Here is a 19,144-nt window from a genome sequence, read left to right as displayed (position 1 = left end):
AGAGGGCATTTTTACAGTTCTTTTTTTCATTTTTTTTTATATGACGTGACAGAATGGGTCCCATATATTTAAAATCACGATGACTTGATAAATATACATGCAATGTTTCTCCACCTTTATCTTTCGAAAGCTCTTCAATAGACATATTAAGGATGGAATTATTAATTAATGTCAACATATGAAGGCTTGCATTAATACCTTTTAAGACTGCATTGCCTCACGATGTGGACTTAGAAGGTTCCCCTCATGCGATGCCCACAGTTGACTACTAACTTTTCAAGTCAAAATAAAGTCGGTGCTAATCTTTTTTTTCTTAATTACAAAAAGCTTCTCCGGTATTCAAGGGAGTAGCTGGTCGTAAGAATTCCTTAAATTAAAGCTATTTGAAGCGACAGCGTAATTCTAATTGATACGATCAAAGCTAATGTGGACATAGAAGGTTCCTCTCGTGCGATGCCCATTGTTGACTACCAACTTTCCAAATCAAAAAAAGTTGGTGCTTATCTTTTTTATTTTTAATTACAAAAAAACTTTTCCGGTATTCAAGGGAGTAGTTGGTCATAAGAATTCCTTAAATTAAAGGTGTGGATATATATTTAATCCATGGCTAATTCTGAAGTGACGGTGTAATTCTAATTTTAGGCTTCACTTGTTTTATAAAAAATAAATGATTTGAAAAATATTTTTTAAAAAAAAATGATCTTTTGAACCATTTACCAAAATAAATAAATAAATAATATTTTAATCATTTCATAATATGTTTAGATATAAATTATAATTGATAACAAAAATATTTAAAAAAGGAGAAATTCACATTCTTTTTTCTCAGGTGAATGTGTTGTAAATGTGGGTCTCCGTCGCGTGTAATAAATGACACATGCCGACATGGTGCAATCCTATTTATGTTTTTAGTTATTATTAGTGTTTTGTACCTGTTGGTAAGAAAGAGACCGGCTGATGCTTGTGATCTGTCTTAAATTCCTCGGTACCTAAATATTCTGTCGAGGCGAAGGTAAACCATCGTATTCATCGCCCATCCACGGAAATTATCTTACCAAATCGAGCAGTGTATATTATAAATGTCAAGACAAATAGGCTCATGACTTAACTTTTCATTTGGGAAACCACTTGTTGCTTAGGTATTTTCTAACCATACCATAAAAAACGAAAAATAGATATACAAAGTGTTTCCCCATAAATTTTCAAAGTCGATGCTAGCCCTCACAAGGAATTGGCGAATCCAAACAACAAGTAATCTATATACTATTGATCAGGCGATTACGATTTAGAAAGGAACAGAAGGTAAGTTTAGGGATGACTTAAAGCTAAAAGCCGACAACACGAGCTCAAACTGAGAGCAAGAGTTCAACGAAATAGATGAAAAGGAATAAAAAACTTGTATACAATAAGTAAGATCATGTGATTTGGTTGAGTGTGCGCGTGATCTCTTAATCCTAAGCTTACATTTATGCCTTTTCAATCCTTGCTCATCGCGCAACAGGTGATTAACATGTTCATTCCTCTTAACAAAACAATTTTGATTGTTTTCCTTGCTCCTTAAATCTTCGGAATGGGCACTAGCCTTTTCCTTGTTTATTGGGCTAGCATCGAATTGATTAAGGCCCTGTTTGGTTGGGCATTTGGAAGACACTTTGGGACTCTAAAGTCCTTGGCCAAATGCAAATGCGTTTAGTTCGTTTTTTTTGGCAACTTTGGCAAAATGCAATTGCATCTCCAAGTGGCTCTTAGGGCTTTTAGCCCAATACAACTCCGAAGGTACTTTGGGAAGTTACATCTTCGGAATGCAAATCCTTGGTACTGTTCATCTTTTCCAAAACCATCACACACCACCACATAAAGAAGCCGACCAGAGGCCGATGACCGCCGGCTAAGGGGTTGCGCTTGCCGGCAAGGCGCCGACGACCGTCACCTAAGGGTCGCCAGACCCTAGCAACCATTGCTCGACCCCAAAGAACCGCTGCCGGACATCGCGCAACGCCCGGGTCACGCGACCCAAGCGACCGATGGCCTAGGTCGCGTGACCCCGGAACGGTCGCCACGCGACCTCGGCGACCGTCTAGGGGCCAAATCCGGCCATTCGGCCACCAGATCCGGTAATTCCGTAGCGGAACTTCAATAAAAAAAAATACAAATTTTTTGTTTTTTAATTTAATAAAAGTAATTTACAAATGCAAATTTTATTAAACGGTATTTCGGTCAAAATTGTTTCTTAATGCAAATTTTATCAAATGTTATTTGCATTTCGAAAAATCTTATTCTCCCAAAGATATTTGTATTTTTGCAAGTGCATTCCCAAAAGTCGAACCAAATGGGTCCTAACATCGGCATCGTCTTTCTTTTGTCTTGAGAATCCTTTTAAGGTCACGAGCCTTCTAAGGCTTGTTTTTTTTTTCACGTTCTGCACTTGTTCCCCCACATTGGAATTGGCTGGTATCGATTTCTAGAAATAGGTGCGGCAGTCATGCCAATTGCTTATAATCCTCATCTTACCAAATGTCTGGCTATGATCTTTATCGTTCCTATATTTAAGCAATGACCTTAAATCAGAAAATAATTATTCTCGCACTTTGCTCAGGCGTTTAACCGGTTTGTAGCCAGTCACCGTCAACGTAAGAAGATCGACTGGCATTTATCATCATTTGAGTTGGATTTACCTTAGTACGGTCTCTTGGAGGCATCGAATCCGATTTCGATCCAGCATAATCCCACCAAAAAAGGCGTGCGATTATGGTGTTGAAGCGTGGAGAATAATCATTGCAGCCAGAGCAAAACAAATTCCTCCTTGAACAGAGAAAAAAAGGCCCTCTCGAATACATTTGTAAGGTCATGCGTCTTCATCATTACTTGCTTTCTGTTAAATTATTGCTGACCAACTCAAATGCTGCTAGGCCCCACGTGTCTTCGCTTGCATGCAATGCATTATTTTTCTTTTAACCTAAGTCCTGTGTCATCCAGTGCTCGCTCGGTGGCGATCTTTTTCTTCCTTGTTCGATTATCTTATGGTCTTGATAGGTCGTACATTGCACAGTTTCCAGTACAGGAACATAAATAGCTGTCCTTGTCATATCAACAGCCATCCAACCACAACATGGCAAGTGCAACCGTCAATTCCATCCCGTGATTGAATAACTTCGAACAGTACACATGACATTGAACTCAGATGACTCGTTATTTCTCTCTTTCTTCTGCTTTGATGTCTTATTACGTTGATGTCGAGTTTATGATGTTGAAAATGTTGAACATTTATTTGTATAAACAAATTAAGTACATGTTATTAAAATGTTACCATCGCATTGAGTAGTACCATTGGTTTCGGGCTTTCTCCCCCTAACAAAGGGGGAGAAGTTCAAATTTCCAGTACGTCGCAGGTGGACTTACTCGCTTCATGGAGGTGGTAGGTGCCTCCGTAGGCCTCAGGATTTGTCCATCGATTGTCGGCTTACGAGTTTTCCTAAGTCATAAAAAAAAAACAAATTAAGTGCATATTTTCTTGTCCCATATAATTTCATAAAAAAAAGTGAGAAAAAGTAGGTCAATTAATAAGCGTGAGATTTTTTTAATGTACCTAAAAAAAATGATTAGGGTGTGGGTTAGATCTCACCATACCTTTATGCGGGTGTGCGAATAATATGCGCACTTTACGCGCTCGCGGTTTAATTAATACTAATCAATTTATTATTTTTTATTTATTTGTTTTTGTACGGTTATCTTATTAACTTTAATCAATTCAAATGTTGTTTTTGTTTCTTGAGAATTTTCGAAAATTATTTAAAAAAATGAAATTTTATTTATTAAAATAATAATAATATTTTTAAAATTATTCCAAATTTTTGTTTGTGTCTTTTCAAAATAATTTTTGAAAAAGATACTTATTTAGTTTGCAACATTTCCCAAATGGTTGCATTTGTTTGTTTTTTAAACTTTTTTCCAAATGGACACCTTTGTTCATTTGGGCAATTTTCGAAATGATACGTTTATTCATTTTTGCAATTTTTCATGAAGAGTTGCCTATGTTTTAAGACTATTATATATATATGTGTGTGTGTGTGTGTGTGTGTGTGTGTTGGTTTTAAGAAGAACAGTGTGCTTGATCATTTTATCATTTCGAGCATTTAAAAAAAAAAAAAAACTACATCCATCTTTTTAATTGTTTTCTAGAAAGATCCTGGAAAAATACTAGAATTGCTATTTAGTATTTTCATTTTGAGACTTTGTTGTATCGTGGATGAAATTTGCCGGTGACCATTAACAACGTTGTAGGACAAATAAATCTTTAAAGAAAGTGACATCACGCTTCAAAGTCCGATTTGATTACTCTAAAGATCCGATTTTATTATTCTACCCAATTTGAAGTCATATTTTCCAAACAGAAAATCTATTTTTTTCAGAGGGTTTTACTAGCTGTGGCTGACTATGTCATCTCCTTCAAATGAAGGCCATCGGAAAGAAAGTGACATTATAGGTACATACATATGTATGTAACAGATGTAAATACGACACCCACAAAAAGATCCAAGGATAGTTATTGTTAGCATTTGAGAACGGGAAAATAAGTACGAGCCACTTCAGAATTGAAATTGATTGCGTGAGATATCGAGCATATTAAATAAGTTACGGGATGTTGTGCAAATGTGTGATTGGTGTAGGTTTGAGCAATGGGAGGATTGGCATTTATCAATGTGGGCACCAAAATTGAGCATGCCCAATGTGCATAGCTAGTATTGAAGAGGGGAACAAAAACTGACATGTTAGAAGGGGTTTGGCATACACGTTGCGCAAGAGGTTAGCAGACACATAACAAATGCAGCCAATGGCACAAGTAGTTGGCATACACGGTGCGCAAGTGATTAGCATGCACGTTGCAAAATGGGCTAAGATGACACCAAAACAATTAAAATTTCGAGAAAAAAAAATGTAGGAATGGTTATTGTCTCTTCAAATTTATCCATTAATATACAGGTGATGAAATTGAATGTGGCAAAAGCAGAATGATATACATGGTTAAAACGATTGGCATGAATACCATATTTATATTTGTCATCAGAAACAACTCTCAGTCGTGTCCAAAGCGTGATGAACACAACCAAAATACCAAGGACACATCCAAAACGTGGAGAGTACAATTGCAATAGGGAGCACAAGTCTTAGAACACGGAATTGAGATCCTAAAGGCTTATGCCCATAAGGACACATCCAAAACCAACATCAATCTACGAGGGCCGCTTCCAAAACTTGGGGAACACATCTAGAATTTGGGAGATAAGTTAGATCCTAGATTCTCATTATTGTAAAAAGAACATTTGAAGCATGAAGGACATACACTCTCAATCAAACCCACAAGATTTTACTTATTTTATTCAAGTTCTCGTCCATTTTCTTTCATTTTGGGGAAAATTATCTAAAAATTCTTAAACTTATTATACGATGGTCAATTCAATTCCAAATCTTTCAAATTTTTCTAATTCAGTCATAAATATTTTGATAACTTACCAATTCAATCTTAATTTTTTTTTTAAATTGCTTCAATTTAGTCGTAAACCTTTTAATAAATTGTCAATTTAGTATTTCTAACTAATTTTGGTTGGATATCACTGACATAACAATCCAATTAGCGTCGGCCATCTTATGTGGCGGGGCTAATGCTGACATAAATAATTTTAATTTATAGAAAATTTTCTAATTTTTTTTTCCTTTTTTTTTCTAGGTTTGTCTTACTCTGACTTTCAACACATTCTCAGACTTTTACCTTACCTTTTTGCAATATGTGAGAGTCGAAACTCATATCTAAAGCTAATCGTCTTCATCTCAACCTCTTAAGATAATGGGGATTCAAATCCTCTATCTCCCCCTTCACATGTGGGAAGGGTGGCCATCGGAATAAATCCCAATGGTTATTTTTCCTCTTAAAGAGGACAAATAAAAGGAAAAAAAAAGGAAAAAAGAAAAATTTTGAAAATTTTTAAGAGATTAAAAAATTATCCATGTCAATACTAATTGCGCCATGTAGGATGACTGGTGTTATTAGGCCACCACGTTATCGATGTCCTACTAAAATTAGTTGGAAGGGCTAAATTGACAATTCGTTAAAATATTTAGGACTTGTTTAACAAATTGTTAAAATGTTTTTTTTTTTTGATAACCGATGACTTCACCACGGCCCCCTCTGCCTGGATGGCACCGAAGGGCCGAGCCTATATACCCGACAAAGACCTAGCACATGACTCCAAAACTATGGCCCTCTACTTATAACGTTAAGAATCGGCGTTTCGAACTCTCGACCTTAGTGATGAAAAAAAAAAGACTTACCAATAGTTAGGTAATTGTTAAAATATTTATAACTAAATTGACATAATTAAAAATTTAGGACTAAATTTGTAAGTCTTTAAAATATTTATGATTGAATTAACAAAAATTAAAATGTTTAAAATTGAATTGACCGATATATAATAAATTTATGATTTTTTGGGTAATTTTTCTTTATGCTCGCCTCTCACTCTTGTCAATTCCGTCTTGAGCCCGTACCGTCGACTTTAGGCTATTAGTCACACGTGAATGTAGCTTATGTTCTTTCTAAGCTGTAAACCATCTAATCAACAACACAAGGACTACGCATTTTTCGAGGACAGACATCAAATTAGGTGAATTTAGAGGGAAACAGCTATAAAAAAGAAGAAGCTTAGCGCTGGCCTAGACTAGACTGGAGTGAAGTGGGGGGCGAGTGGCAGGTTCATCGAACCAAAGAGTGAATTCGCGCTAGATCTGGAGCTTTGCTACATTCATTTCAAAGTTGATCGAATCCGCACTAAAATACGGGGGGGTCCAAAGGGAGATCCAATGGGCATTATGCTTCGCCTTTTTAAGGTGAAGAGGAGCTGGCAATGGCCCAATGGGGGACGTTGGTCGATGACCAGGGAATCCCAGCATCGAACCAGCTTGGCCTCTTCACCAAACCCTTTATCAACAATTTTCTCCTCTCTCTCTCTGTTTTTTTTGCCCTGACAACTCTCGGTTTAATCGGACGGTCCTCCATGAATCGGGTCTATCACAGTTTTATGACTAAATTGACATAATTTAAATTTTTAGATTTAAATCAGCACAAATACAATATTTTTATGGCTTATTTGATACTTTTTCTTGTATTGAAAATTATAAGCACATTTTTCTTGTAGTTTAATATACATTTAGGCCTTTGTAAACCTTCAAAACGGCTCTGGACAAAAGTAATTCGCGACGGATTCATCACGCTAGACAAAACTGTTTTCCCCAAAAGTTTAAGACGTTAGAAAACACGTTGCCACTGTACTTAGATATCATTGAACACTTATCTTTGTGCGTAAACTAGTAACCTTATACAAGCGAGAGAGGATACGAACTTAATCCTATCGACGAGGCGAACAAGGAGAAACATGAAAACCGGCATGATAAGGGTGAAAAAATTGATATTATGTGTCAGGGTTCAACACGTGCTCTGATATCATGTTATAAAGAATGGGGAGAACCTATTGCTTAGTAGCACTTCGGATTCTAATTCTTAGAGGAAACAAGCTGGACTTTGGTTTTGACTGCATTGAATCCATGAATTTTACTCGGATGGGTTCCTGAGATGGAATTGTCCCCCAGAAAAAGAACGAAAGAGATTCTCGAGAGATGATTCAAAGCCCTAAGAGGAAGAAGTATGTGTGATTGTTGGAGCAGTCTCTCCCTCCCATGAAGGCCCAAATGAAGTTGCGAGCAACAGCAATTTAAAGCCCAATAAGAAAAAGGCCTAGGCTTGAAAGAACAACATCTTCATGGCTGGGTCGACATTTGCATGTCACTTCAGATCGGATATAATCAAGTATTTATTTATGGTTGGCTGTCACCAGACCTAAATCGACAGTCCTTGTGCGCAAATTAAATATCAAAGCTCTATTCATTTAACAGAGAATATATAATTTAAAAAAATTTTTTTTAAAATGATTATTTATATTACTTTAATAATTAGTTAATGAATATTGTTCCTCATCAGCTACAGTAATTTATGTTTAAATATTTTCTTAAATAATAAAAAAATATTCATTTGTTTATTTTTATAGGCGATATAAATGATTATTTTTTTAAAATTTTTTATGAAGCAATTGCTTCCTAAGTTCAATCTTAGGGTAAGATTAGGAGAAGGAAATATAGTACGGGGGATCTAATGTCAGGTATTTTTCGGCCGTTCGTTGATCTAACCCAACGGCTACCTCGTTCTGCGCAGTCAACTCCGTCCCCGGAAAGTCAAAATGCACCGAATCTAATAAATTGACCGACCTCGTCCGTTAAATCCTCCGACGGTCCAGATCTCATCTCAGCCCCGCCGGGCTACCCCACGCGCGGCCGACGCGTTCCCCGCGGGGCAGCCACGTCGCGCCTCCCAACGCCACAAAATCGGTTCTTTTTCATTATTTGTTTACTTATCCTCCCTTTTCCCCGGGGCCCCACCACGTACTTTGATGGCCGCGGCCGCCGTGCTGACGCGGGCAGCACCGCCCACGCGCAAGCTCCCGACAGCTGGCGCGTGGCGTTGGCCAGCGACGAGGGGCCGCGTGGCGATTAAAAAAAGTAGCCGTTACTGTTTTAAGGGAGGAGGCAGCTTGCCGACATGGGGCGATCTCTCTTTCTCTCACTGACCAGTCCTGTTGTAATTAATTGGAAAAATCGCTGTACTTAAGACGTGATCACTAAGCCTCAATTACAATTATTCCATGCACATGCTTTTTGGTAACGTACCGTTGTGCGTACCTTGGATTATCCGTCTTTTGACTGAGGAGATCGCGATCTAGAAAAGGAGCAGAATTCAACAATCTAGGTGCGTTGATTATTAATACAAAAAAGTCCTAAAGTAATGTATTTACGGACAAATTACTCTAAACTATTTATTTTGATAATCGAAATTCATAAATTGATACATTTATAACAAATTTACACTCTTTTAATTTTTGTTAATCTAGATTAATATCACAAAAATTACAAAAAATATAGTTAGGCAAAATCTAAAAATGGTACACTCGTTAATTTTTGCTAAATTGAATTAATATTACAGAAAATCATAAACTGATATATTTAAGTAAAAAACAAAAATAGTGTACATGTTAATTGTCACGTGTCATCCAACTTAATACATTTATGATAAAACTTAATAGAAACTAACATGTAATAAATTTATCATAAGAATATTGATTTTGGGTTTTTAATGGTAAACAAATTAACTTTGATTAATTTTTTTAAAAAGTGACCATTTGAGATTTTTTTTTTTTGGTGGTATTTACTCTTTAAATGTCTAAAGGGCAAGAACAGGGTAAACATAATACCGAGATCGTGATTATTTCGATCACACGACCTTAACCATTGAATTTGCATTTCTCTGTCACCCTCGAGCATTATCATTTATAGGTTTCGCTAACAAGCATCCGGGCACTGATTAAATTGATTATATCACGAGTCTACCTCTAGAAAAAAAATGTAGAAATTTATCGTCAAGATGGCAGCAGGCAAAATTGTTACGGTCCCATCATTCCCGGTCAAGGACGACAAGAGAAGGAGAACTTCAATTATTTCAACCGCTCCAACCATATCATGTGCCATATTGTAATGAACAAAAATCTCATGTTTGCGTACGAATCACGACCACTCGACAGCCTTTTTCATGTGTTCGTCATGAAAGTGAAGCGGGACCTAGTCGATCATTGTGCAAAACGCTCGAAACATAATTAAAAAAAAAAAAAAAAAGTAGGGAAAAAAGAAGAAGAGAAGAAAAAAGAAAAAGCGAAAAAGAAAAAGCGTCCGAAATAATTCTCCCTCCGCCACCCCCACTCCCACTCCCTAATCACCACTAATTTTGACTTTAATCAATCCCTCGCACGACCCGCGAAGCGTACACAGCGCGGCGCACCTAACCCCACCTGGCCGGAAACTGACACGTCAGCACACGCGCTCCACACTGTCCGTCCGTTGTCCGCAGGGAAATATAAGGAATGCGGGAAATGGGGACGTTCATTATCCGCGAGAGAAATCTGGTTGCTTTGAAGTTTCCGTGCGACGGAGGTTCTCCCCGTGCAGACAGTTACCTCCTCCTTCTTGCTTGGGCGGTGAAGGTGGTGGTGGTGGGATTGGGATTGTGCTTTGCCGGCGGAGGGAGGCGAGGGCGAGGAATGTTCCCGGCGTGAGCGGCGTGCTCCACGCGATTCGAAGCCGTTCCGCACCCCCCTGGATCTGCCTCATCTCCTTCAAGTCGCGTTCGCTGCTCTTGTCTCGCGGCTGGTGTGGTGTGGAAGCAGCTGGCGCGGTGAAACGGTGAGTCGATTCTCCTTCTCCCCCTCTCGAGCTTTTGAACACTTCTTCTTCTTCTTCTTCTTCTTTTTCGGTTTCGAGTGATTGCGCGAGCTCGGTTGTTGCGGCGGCGGTGGCGGCGGCGGCTCTTGCCTGTGAGCGGGCCGGCGGTGTGGATTTTTCCGGTGGTTTTTTTTTTTTTTGGTGCAACGAGTGGTCGGAGAGTGAGCACGGGAGATCGGCGGGGAATTTTGGGGGAGTTCGACGAGTTTTCGAGGGAGGGACTGCGTAGAGAAGATGGAACAGTTTAGTTCTGCGCTTGCGAGCCTGGTCAGTGTGACGAAGCGCTTTGGTGCTTTAAACGATCGCGAGAGAGAGAGAGAGAGAGAGAGAGAGTTGCATTGAGATATGGCTCCGACCGAGCGAGAAAAAGGAGAAAGAGAAGAACTTTTGTTCGCCTTGTCCGGGAACTCGTGAGGGATTCTTCGAATTTCGAGATTTATGGAGACTCGAGTGAAAGGTCTGATCTTGCCGCTTAAGGTTCGCGAGGAGAGCGAGGTTGTAAGTTAAGCGTGTCGGTTCGGCTATGCCGAGCTGTTTCGACGAAGCGTGCCTCGTTTTTTCCCTTATCGGTTGCGATTCTTTGAGGAGAATCGATACGGCTGCCCGAAAATCAACTGAGGCATTAGAACATGGGATGGTCGATAGCGAATTGCGCCTAGGGGATCGGACGTTTCGTTGCGATTAGAGCTTGTTTGCGAGCCTCCTTGATGAAACTTCATGGGGGATATTAATTATCTCATCTTCTGTTTTCGAAAATATGAATAGATAGCTTGTGCTGAAATTCCCTTTTCTTTTCTGCAGGTGGAGCTACCTTCTTCTTTTATTCTAAAGGAGCGGACATATGGCTACTCTTGCGGATATAGGACTTGCGGCGGCAATCAATATTCTCAGTGCATTTGTCTTTTTCGTGGTGTTTGCCGTTTTAAGGCTTCAACCTTTCAATGATAGAGTATATTTTCCCAAATGGTATCTCAAGGGCTTACGGACCAGCCCGGCTCGTGGGGGGCCATTTGCTCGCAAGTTTGTCAACTTGGACTTCCGGTCATACATTAAGTTTTTAAATTGGATGCCAGATGCGCTCAAAATGCCTGAACAAGAACTTATTGAACATGCGGGATTGGATTCTGCTGTTTATTTAAGAATCTATCTGTTGGGGTAAGCCGAAGTTGATTTTCCTGTTGCATGGATGCTTCATGCCGCATTTGATTAATGTTGTTATCTCTTGTTAATTTATCCTAGATTTGTCCTACTGGATGCAGGAAGTGCCATCATGTGTTTTCTACTGCTATTGCACAATTGCTTCGTTTGCTTCTACTTTGATGATTTTCAGTTGCACTTGTGGTTTCAAGGCACTGTCAGATGCTCCCCTAGCTCTGTTTAAAGGAATATCTTACTAAAGATTGAAATGATATCGTTCTCAAGTTGTGGCCTTTAGTTAGCTAAATCTTCTTATGCTATTGGTAGTCATACAAAAATGAGAACCTGTATGCCGATTGCCTTAAAAGAAGCATTTTAGGGGTAGATTAGATGGTGTCTAGTATATTTGAAGGGCAAAAGCAACAGCTTTTACAAGATCGCTTCTTTTCCAATAAGGTTTTCGGTAAATGTTTAGACGTTGTGAAGCTTCCCACGTTGCAGAACCTTTTTTAGGTGCTTTTCTGAGAGCTGCTGATGTTTCTCTGGTGGGGGCAACTCTAAAACATGCAGTGCCAATAGTCTTTAATTTTTGTGGTTGCATCATATCACAACTCAGCTTCGACAACATCACTGCAGAGCCTTTATAGGATACCAAATGGGCCCATAGATCCAGTGAAAAAAGGACCTGCATCATTTGTATTTTTTTGTTATGTTATATGCAGTATTGGTGCGTTTAAGAATTGTAAATATGGATGAAGTTGCAGGACTTGAAAACATGGGAAAGAACAAATAAGGTAACACCGGCTACTTGTACGTTTGCAGGTTAATTTAATTACAGCTAAGAAAGCTCTTTTTACACTAAGGATGTTGCACGGTTTGTTTTTCTTTGTTATGAACATTGTGGAGTGCAATCTGTTCATATACCAAACATGTCAAGATATATTCTCTAAAACTATTCTGTATAGCTAAAAAATCTGTTCGGTTGGCAATGCACAAATGTAGATGCATTAGAAACTGTTATTCTAATTTCTCCATGCCATTGATGCAGACTGAAGGTTTTTGTTCCTATGGCACTGCTGGCGTGGACTATTTTGGTACCAGTAAATTATACGAATAACACTCTAGAGCTGGAGGCCAAATATAATAATGTAACTTCTAGCGATATTGACAAACTTTCAATTTCAAATATCCCCCAAGCATCAAATAGGTATGGAACTTTTTCCTATCTTGATCTGGCTTTCTTTACCTTTTTGTGTATTGCAAATATCAGTCCGTGTTCCAGTGGTTGATAAGCTGCTAGTTGGTATTCAGTTTGGGGCTCAATTCCAATTATAGTTGACCTGTTGCTTATTTTCATCAGGCTTGCTCTATAGGCTTTAAGTTTAATCTTCTGTAGTCTTTTAATTGCATTGATACAGTTGAGCCAGGGATAAAAGGATATATTCAAGAGCTTCACTAAATAATTGGAAACGATAATTCTGTAATTAGTGTGGTCACCTGTAATATAACCTTGGATGGTTCCTTTGCGAGGGTTCCATAGTAACTGTTCGTCCAGGGGACATATGAGAAATTATGCTACATATACTGACATCTACAATCTTTAGATTTTCTTGAGACTGCTGTTTAACATTTTTTCTTCTTGACCAATTATTTGAGAAGGACTAGTTTTGGCTTTCTAATATGGTGTTGGAAATTGTTGTTGTTATTTTCTCTGCTGTATTGGAATGCGGTGGTCTTAAATTTGGAGTTCGTTCATTATGATTGTCAATGATTACTGACGTCACTTGAACCCAAACAGAAATACACCCAAACAGAAATACGACCTTTTTCCATGTTTGTTAGAAACACAGTTTAGCTAACTGTCCTGCATAGAGATAAATCTTGCATTAATTAATTGGTACTTGATTTGGATGTTTCTTGTGAAGAGAAAATATCATTCTCTTTATGTGTTAAGCAGCAATGTTATTTTTGGTCTAGATTACTAAGGGAATAAAAGCTGGGGTCCAACTTACCTTCAATAAACGTGAGAAAGTAATGTTATTTTCATTTGCATGTTTATAAATTCAATGCTTAATAAACTCTGGTTACATTCTTTATTGACTTATTATCAAACTATTCATTAAATGCATCATGTGGCAGGTTTTGGGCTCATATTATAATGGCTTATGTCTTCACCTTTTGGACATGCTATGTGTTGCGTAAGGAGTATGAGACAGTTGCTTTGATGCGGCTGCAGTTTCTTGCATCAGAACGGCGACGCGCTGATCAATTTTCGGTAGGGTGGACTCCATGTATTGTTGGTGTCGATTAAACTAGATAATGATTGTTAATTAACCTTGATTTGGTTGTAATCTGTAATTTTGGAACTTGGAGGCTAAAATTCCAAGGGTTTCTCCGTAACATGAGACATTTTTCCTTGGAACCGTATTTTTACAGGTACTTGTCAGAAATGTTCCCCCAGATCCAGATGAGTCTGTTAGTGAGCTCGTGGAGCACTTCTTCTTGGTTAATCACCCAGATCATTATCTGACCCATCAGGTTGGCTTGATGAAACTGAATGTCTTTCTAGAATAATTATGGTCGATACTTTCTATGTAAATCCATTAGCTCATCGTGCTTCTTCCTAGGATCTGTGATAGCTTCTGTCTGTGTGACCATTCCCTTTTGGTTTATATGAATCTTGTTCCGTGCTTTATATATCATTTATTGCCGCAATAGTTTTTGCTTTGACACTAGAGACTTTAGGTAATAACATGTCTGCTATCTATGTGCTGGCGTGGTACATGAGCAAGAAAAGATGCCCTTCTCCCCCTCCTTTTTGACCCTTTGCTGCCTCACCTTGTCCATTAGGAAGAGTTGCTGGCTGTTGTCGTTGGCCACTCTTTGTACTTTTGATCTTCCTACTGGCCTTCTGTTAACCTGTGAGAAAGTGTTAGCAATTTGAAAAAGTCAAAGACTTTTTTCAACTTTGTTGGACAGATTATTATCATATTTTAATGTATCATATGTATTGCCATCCATATAATCGTCAGAGCATGTTTTTATTCAGACATAATTCTATGTCTTCAATTCCTTACTTCGAAATTTTCTGCAGGTGGTGTACAACGCAAACAAGCTTGCTGAGTTGGTCAAGAAGAAGAAAAAAATGCAGAACTGGCTAGACTATCACCAGCTTAAGTATACTAGAAATAATTCAAAAAGACCCCTTACAAAGGTACTATAGAATCTCAGAGATTTGTATGAGAGACTGCATCTTCAACTGATAGTTTTAATGGTTCTTTTTCCTTGATGCATTGTGTCACTTACATCACTTCGTGATATCTTCCTTTTACCAGACTGGTTTTCTTGGGCTCTGTGGAAATCAGGTTGATGCTCTTGATTATTATACTTTGGAAGTTGAGAAACTATCAAAAGAAGTAAGCACATCTGATACCTATATTTGTTTCTGTGAGTACTGAACGATCTTAATTGAGGACCGGATTAATGTAATTGATAATCTTCTGTTCAGATAGCTGCAGAAAGAGAGAAAGTTGCAAGTGATCCAAAGTCTATAATGCCTGCTGCATTTGTTTCCTTCAAGACAAGATGGGGTGCCGCTGTCTGTGCACAGACTCAACAGTGCAGAAATCCAACTCTGTGGCTCACTGATTGGGCTCCGGAGCCACGCGATGTGTATTGGCCAAACCTTGCCATCCCATATGTTTCTCTCACAATCAGAAGACTAATTATGGCCGTTGCGTTCTTTTTCCTCACCTTCTTTTTCATGATACCCATTGCTTTTGTGCAATCTCTTGCAAGCCTTGATGGGATCGAGAAAGTAGCTCCATTTCTCAGGCCCATTATTGATATGTAAGTCTGGTTTTTCTTATCTCTCAACTTTTTAAGTCTCTCTTTGCATCAAATTGATTTAGCAATATGTTTTGATGGAAATTAACTTTATTTTGATGATTCGACTTGCAGCGGTTTCATTAAGTCGTTCATCCAGGGTTTTCTGCCTGGGATCGCATTGAAGCTTTTTCTCATTTTCCTGCCTACAATATTGATGATCATGTCTAGATTTGAAGGCTTCATATCTCTATCGTCTCTTGAAAGGAGATCAGCGACTAGATATTATCTTTTCAATTTCGTGAATGTATTCCTCGGGAGCATAATTGCTGGTTCTGCCTTTCAGCAACTGAACTCATTCATTCATCAGTCGCCCAGCGAGTATGTCAAGGCTATCTTTTTCTTCATGTCTCCTTGATTTCCAATTGCAATGCAGTGCTTGCCGCCCTTCTGTCCTTGGATAGATAGGATGCCAAAAGTGCATTACACGCATATATGCAACCATACATATTTTATGCACATGCGGCACCCACACGATGATGTATAGACAGGTAGCTGTACCCACGCTGCATGTACTATGCGTTTCTGTATGCTTGCGGATGCACTATGCGTGTGAGAGAGAGAGAGAGAAAAAGGGGGGTGATGATACATAAATCTGAGGCTGTGAAACAAGGAAACCTTCAAATCTTTCGACCAGGCATTGTCATTAGTAGGCGTATTAGTAGGCATAATTTCCGTATGATTTAGGATGCAGCTCCTTTTCCACTGCTTTTGGTGTAATCCTATTTTGTATGATCTAGGATGCAGCTGTTGTACGCTGCTTTTGATGTATTAATTCTGCATGTCTCATGTTTGATGTGAGATTGTTTTGACTATTGTGCTGGGCCTTGACTTAAGATTACACGATGATAAGTGTGCTAAAGTTAGTTGACCTTGGAAAGACTTTGTTCTGGGTGGCAATACTGGCCTGTTAAGCAGTTGCCCTTTGGGCAGCAAATTTTTTTCTCCAATTTTATGTACTTGCTAGCTGTCCTTCTGGAGAAGATGTCATACGTGTTACTTATTTTTGGCAGGATTCCTAAAACAATTGGGATGGCCATTCCCCAGAGAGCAACTTTCTTCATTACTTACATTATGGTTGATGGTTGGGCTGGAATAGCAGCAGAGATTTTAATGCTGAAGCCTTTGATTATCTACCACTTGAAGAATTTTTTCTTGGTGAAAACTGAAAAGGATAGGGAGGAGGCAATGGATCCTGGAAGCATTGGTTTCAACACTGGAGAACCTCAAATTCAGTTTTACTTCTTACTGGGCCTCGTGTATGCTACAGTGACGCCTGCCTTGCTTCCTTTCATACTTGTTTTCTTTGGCCTGGCTTATGTTGTGTTTCGTCATCAGGTATTTATGAAAACAATGATTGGGAATATCTTCTTTGAAGTTTCATTGCTCATATGCCTGAAATGTGGGAACAGCTAGAGGATGTTCAATCATGATTATTCTCAGTTATGATGATATTACATGTGGTGGTCCTAGGAAAGTATTTGTGATTTATTATTACCAAGGGGATGATGGGATCACTAAATTGATGGAAAATTTCGAAGGGTAACCAGCAAAGTTGCAAATAGGCAGTCCTTATGTTGTTCACCCAGATTTGTTCAATGTCACTCTTCAAGATCGATATTTCAGATTAGTTACCTAAAACTTAGGCTGGTGAGACTCTAAAGTCAGGTCATGATGAGATTTTTCTTGTTTCTAGATCAATAGTGTTAACACATTTCTGCCGCACCTATAAGGATGGCTTCGACTTAATATTTGGGGTGCATGTGGGGATGACTTCCAGACTTTTATAAAAATCTATACTGAATATATCTTTGCTTATATATACTTGTTTTTTTAAGAACCAATGCTTGATGTATCACGTTGAGACCCTTTTCTACTTCTTATTCCTTTATTACTTCTCCTTCTTCTTCTCATTCTTCCATCATCGTGTTTATCCTAACATCTTTTCGAATATTCCAGATAATAAACGTCTACAACCAGGAGTATGAAAGTGCTGCAGCATTCTGGCCTGATGTGCATCGTCGTGTTATTGTTGCATTGGTTGTATCACAGTTGCTTCTATTTGGACTGATGGCTACAAAGCAAGCTGCCAATTCAACTCCATTCCTCATTGCTCTTCCAGTTCTCACCATCTATTTCCATATGTTCTGCAAAGGCCGTTTTGAACCTGCCTTTGTTAGATATCCATTACAGGTACGTAATTTTAGGCTTTGTAAACAGGTGTTTTTATGTCCATAGCAGTAATTGAAGCTTTGGTGCTTGAGTTTCTCTAATGTGCTTGCTTACTTGATTGCTTTTCACCGGATCCAGCATCTATATCGAGGATGATTGTTGCTTTTAATTTTGACCAATCATTAAGTGAGGAATTAGTCTAGAACATCCTATGTTAACCCTGAGGCGGTTTTTTCTGGTATCACTAATATGGCCAGCCCAGCCCATCCGGATTAGAGATGACTTATATAGGGAGACAGCTCAGATGGGCCTGAAAAGAGGTTTCTGGATTTGTATAGTTGTACTGTTTGACTGTATCCTTAAGTGAATTGTTGCTTTTAATTTTGACCCATCATTAAGTGAGGCATTAGTATAGAACATCCTATGTTGGCCCTGAGGCTATTTTTTCTGGTATCACTTATATGGCCAGCCCAGCCCATCCGGATAAGAGATGGACTTGTATAGGGAGACGGCTCAGATGGGCCTGAAAAGAGGTTTCTGGATTTGTATAGTTGTACTGTCTGGCTGTATCCTTTTTGATCTTTGATCATTTGGTTAACGTTGTTAGATATGTGACGCTGATAATTAGGGAAAAGCAAAAAGTGAAAACAAATGAAAGCTAGAAGTTTATTCTCATGATGTTTGGTTTGGCTATCGTTGTTAGATATGTGATGCTGATAATTAGGGACAAGCAAAAGTGAAAACAAATGAAAGCTAGAAGTTTATTCTCATGATGTTTGGTTTGGCTATTGTTTTCAGGAGGCGATGATGAAGGACACTCTAGAACGTGCGAGGGAACCGCACGTGAATCTGAAGAGCTTCCTTCAAAATGCATATCTCCACCCAGTATTCAAAAGTGCCGATGACGACGACGAAGATGATGATGATGTTGATGAGAAGTGGGACAACGAGAGCGTCCTCGTTCCCACAAAGCGGTCGTCCCGTAGGAACACGCCACTGCCTAGCAGAATCAGCACCACATCATCACCGTCTCTGCCCGAGGTTCATGAAGATTCCCAGCCTTAAGTTTCGGGCAGATACTTGCACTTCAGCTGTAAATTAGGCCCTTAAAAATGAAGGGTTTCTTGTGAATTTAGATGAGTTTATGAACGACACACAAAACACAGTGAGTAATTTGTTGTAAAGAGGATAGGTAGGCAGGTCGTTGAGCGGGTTGTCTGTTGAATACCTAAGTAGTTTGCAAGATTGTCTTTAGCTTCAATACCTTCGAATTAGACAATGGAAGCGCTCGTGGCTCTGATGCTTTCTTAGTAGGATTGAATGTCCGGGAAAGTTTCCGGTTGAAGGGTTTGACAGGCATGACCGAACGGGATTGCAACAGGCTCCGACGGCTTCTCGACAGGGAAAGAAGCAAGCTATGCAATTTCTATGGCCATTTAGGGCGTGCTTCCGGGTCTTCCCATTTCGGACAATAAGCTCGGAAAAAGCATATCCCTTATCCGTACCGGAAGTTCCTTTAGCTGAAGAAGCCCTCCGTTCTGGGTGCTCGACGAGTCATTTTACTTGGACGCTCCGT

General features: G+C 39.0%; 1 protein-coding gene across 1 annotated transcript; it reads left to right on the top strand.

The window, feature by feature from the left end:
* The first annotated feature begins 10,034 nt into the window (after positions 1-10,034).
* Positions 10,035-18,865, top strand: LOC104441431 (calcium permeable stress-gated cation channel 1). The gene is made up of 12 exons (XM_010054580.3): positions 10,035-10,335; positions 11,176-11,529; positions 12,560-12,718; positions 13,651-13,786; positions 13,948-14,049; positions 14,606-14,725; positions 14,847-14,927; positions 15,020-15,360; positions 15,472-15,717; positions 16,410-16,734; positions 17,356-17,589; positions 18,367-18,865. The coding sequence occupies exons 2-12, from the start codon at positions 11,216-11,218 to the stop codon at positions 18,631-18,633; spliced, it is 2,325 nt and encodes a 774-aa protein (XP_010052882.2). The 5' UTR covers positions 10,035-10,335; positions 11,176-11,215; the 3' UTR covers positions 18,634-18,865.
* The last annotated feature ends 279 nt before the right edge of the window (positions 18,866-19,144 follow it).

The sequence above is a fragment of the Eucalyptus grandis genome, chromosome 4, assembly GCF_016545825.1.
Source record: "Eucalyptus grandis isolate ANBG69807.140 chromosome 4, ASM1654582v1, whole genome shotgun sequence".
NCBI lineage: Eukaryota > Viridiplantae > Streptophyta > Magnoliopsida > Myrtales > Myrtaceae > Eucalyptus > Eucalyptus grandis.
The sequence above is the reverse complement of the archived record's forward strand: the minus strand, read 5'-3'. Positions and strand labels throughout refer to the sequence as shown.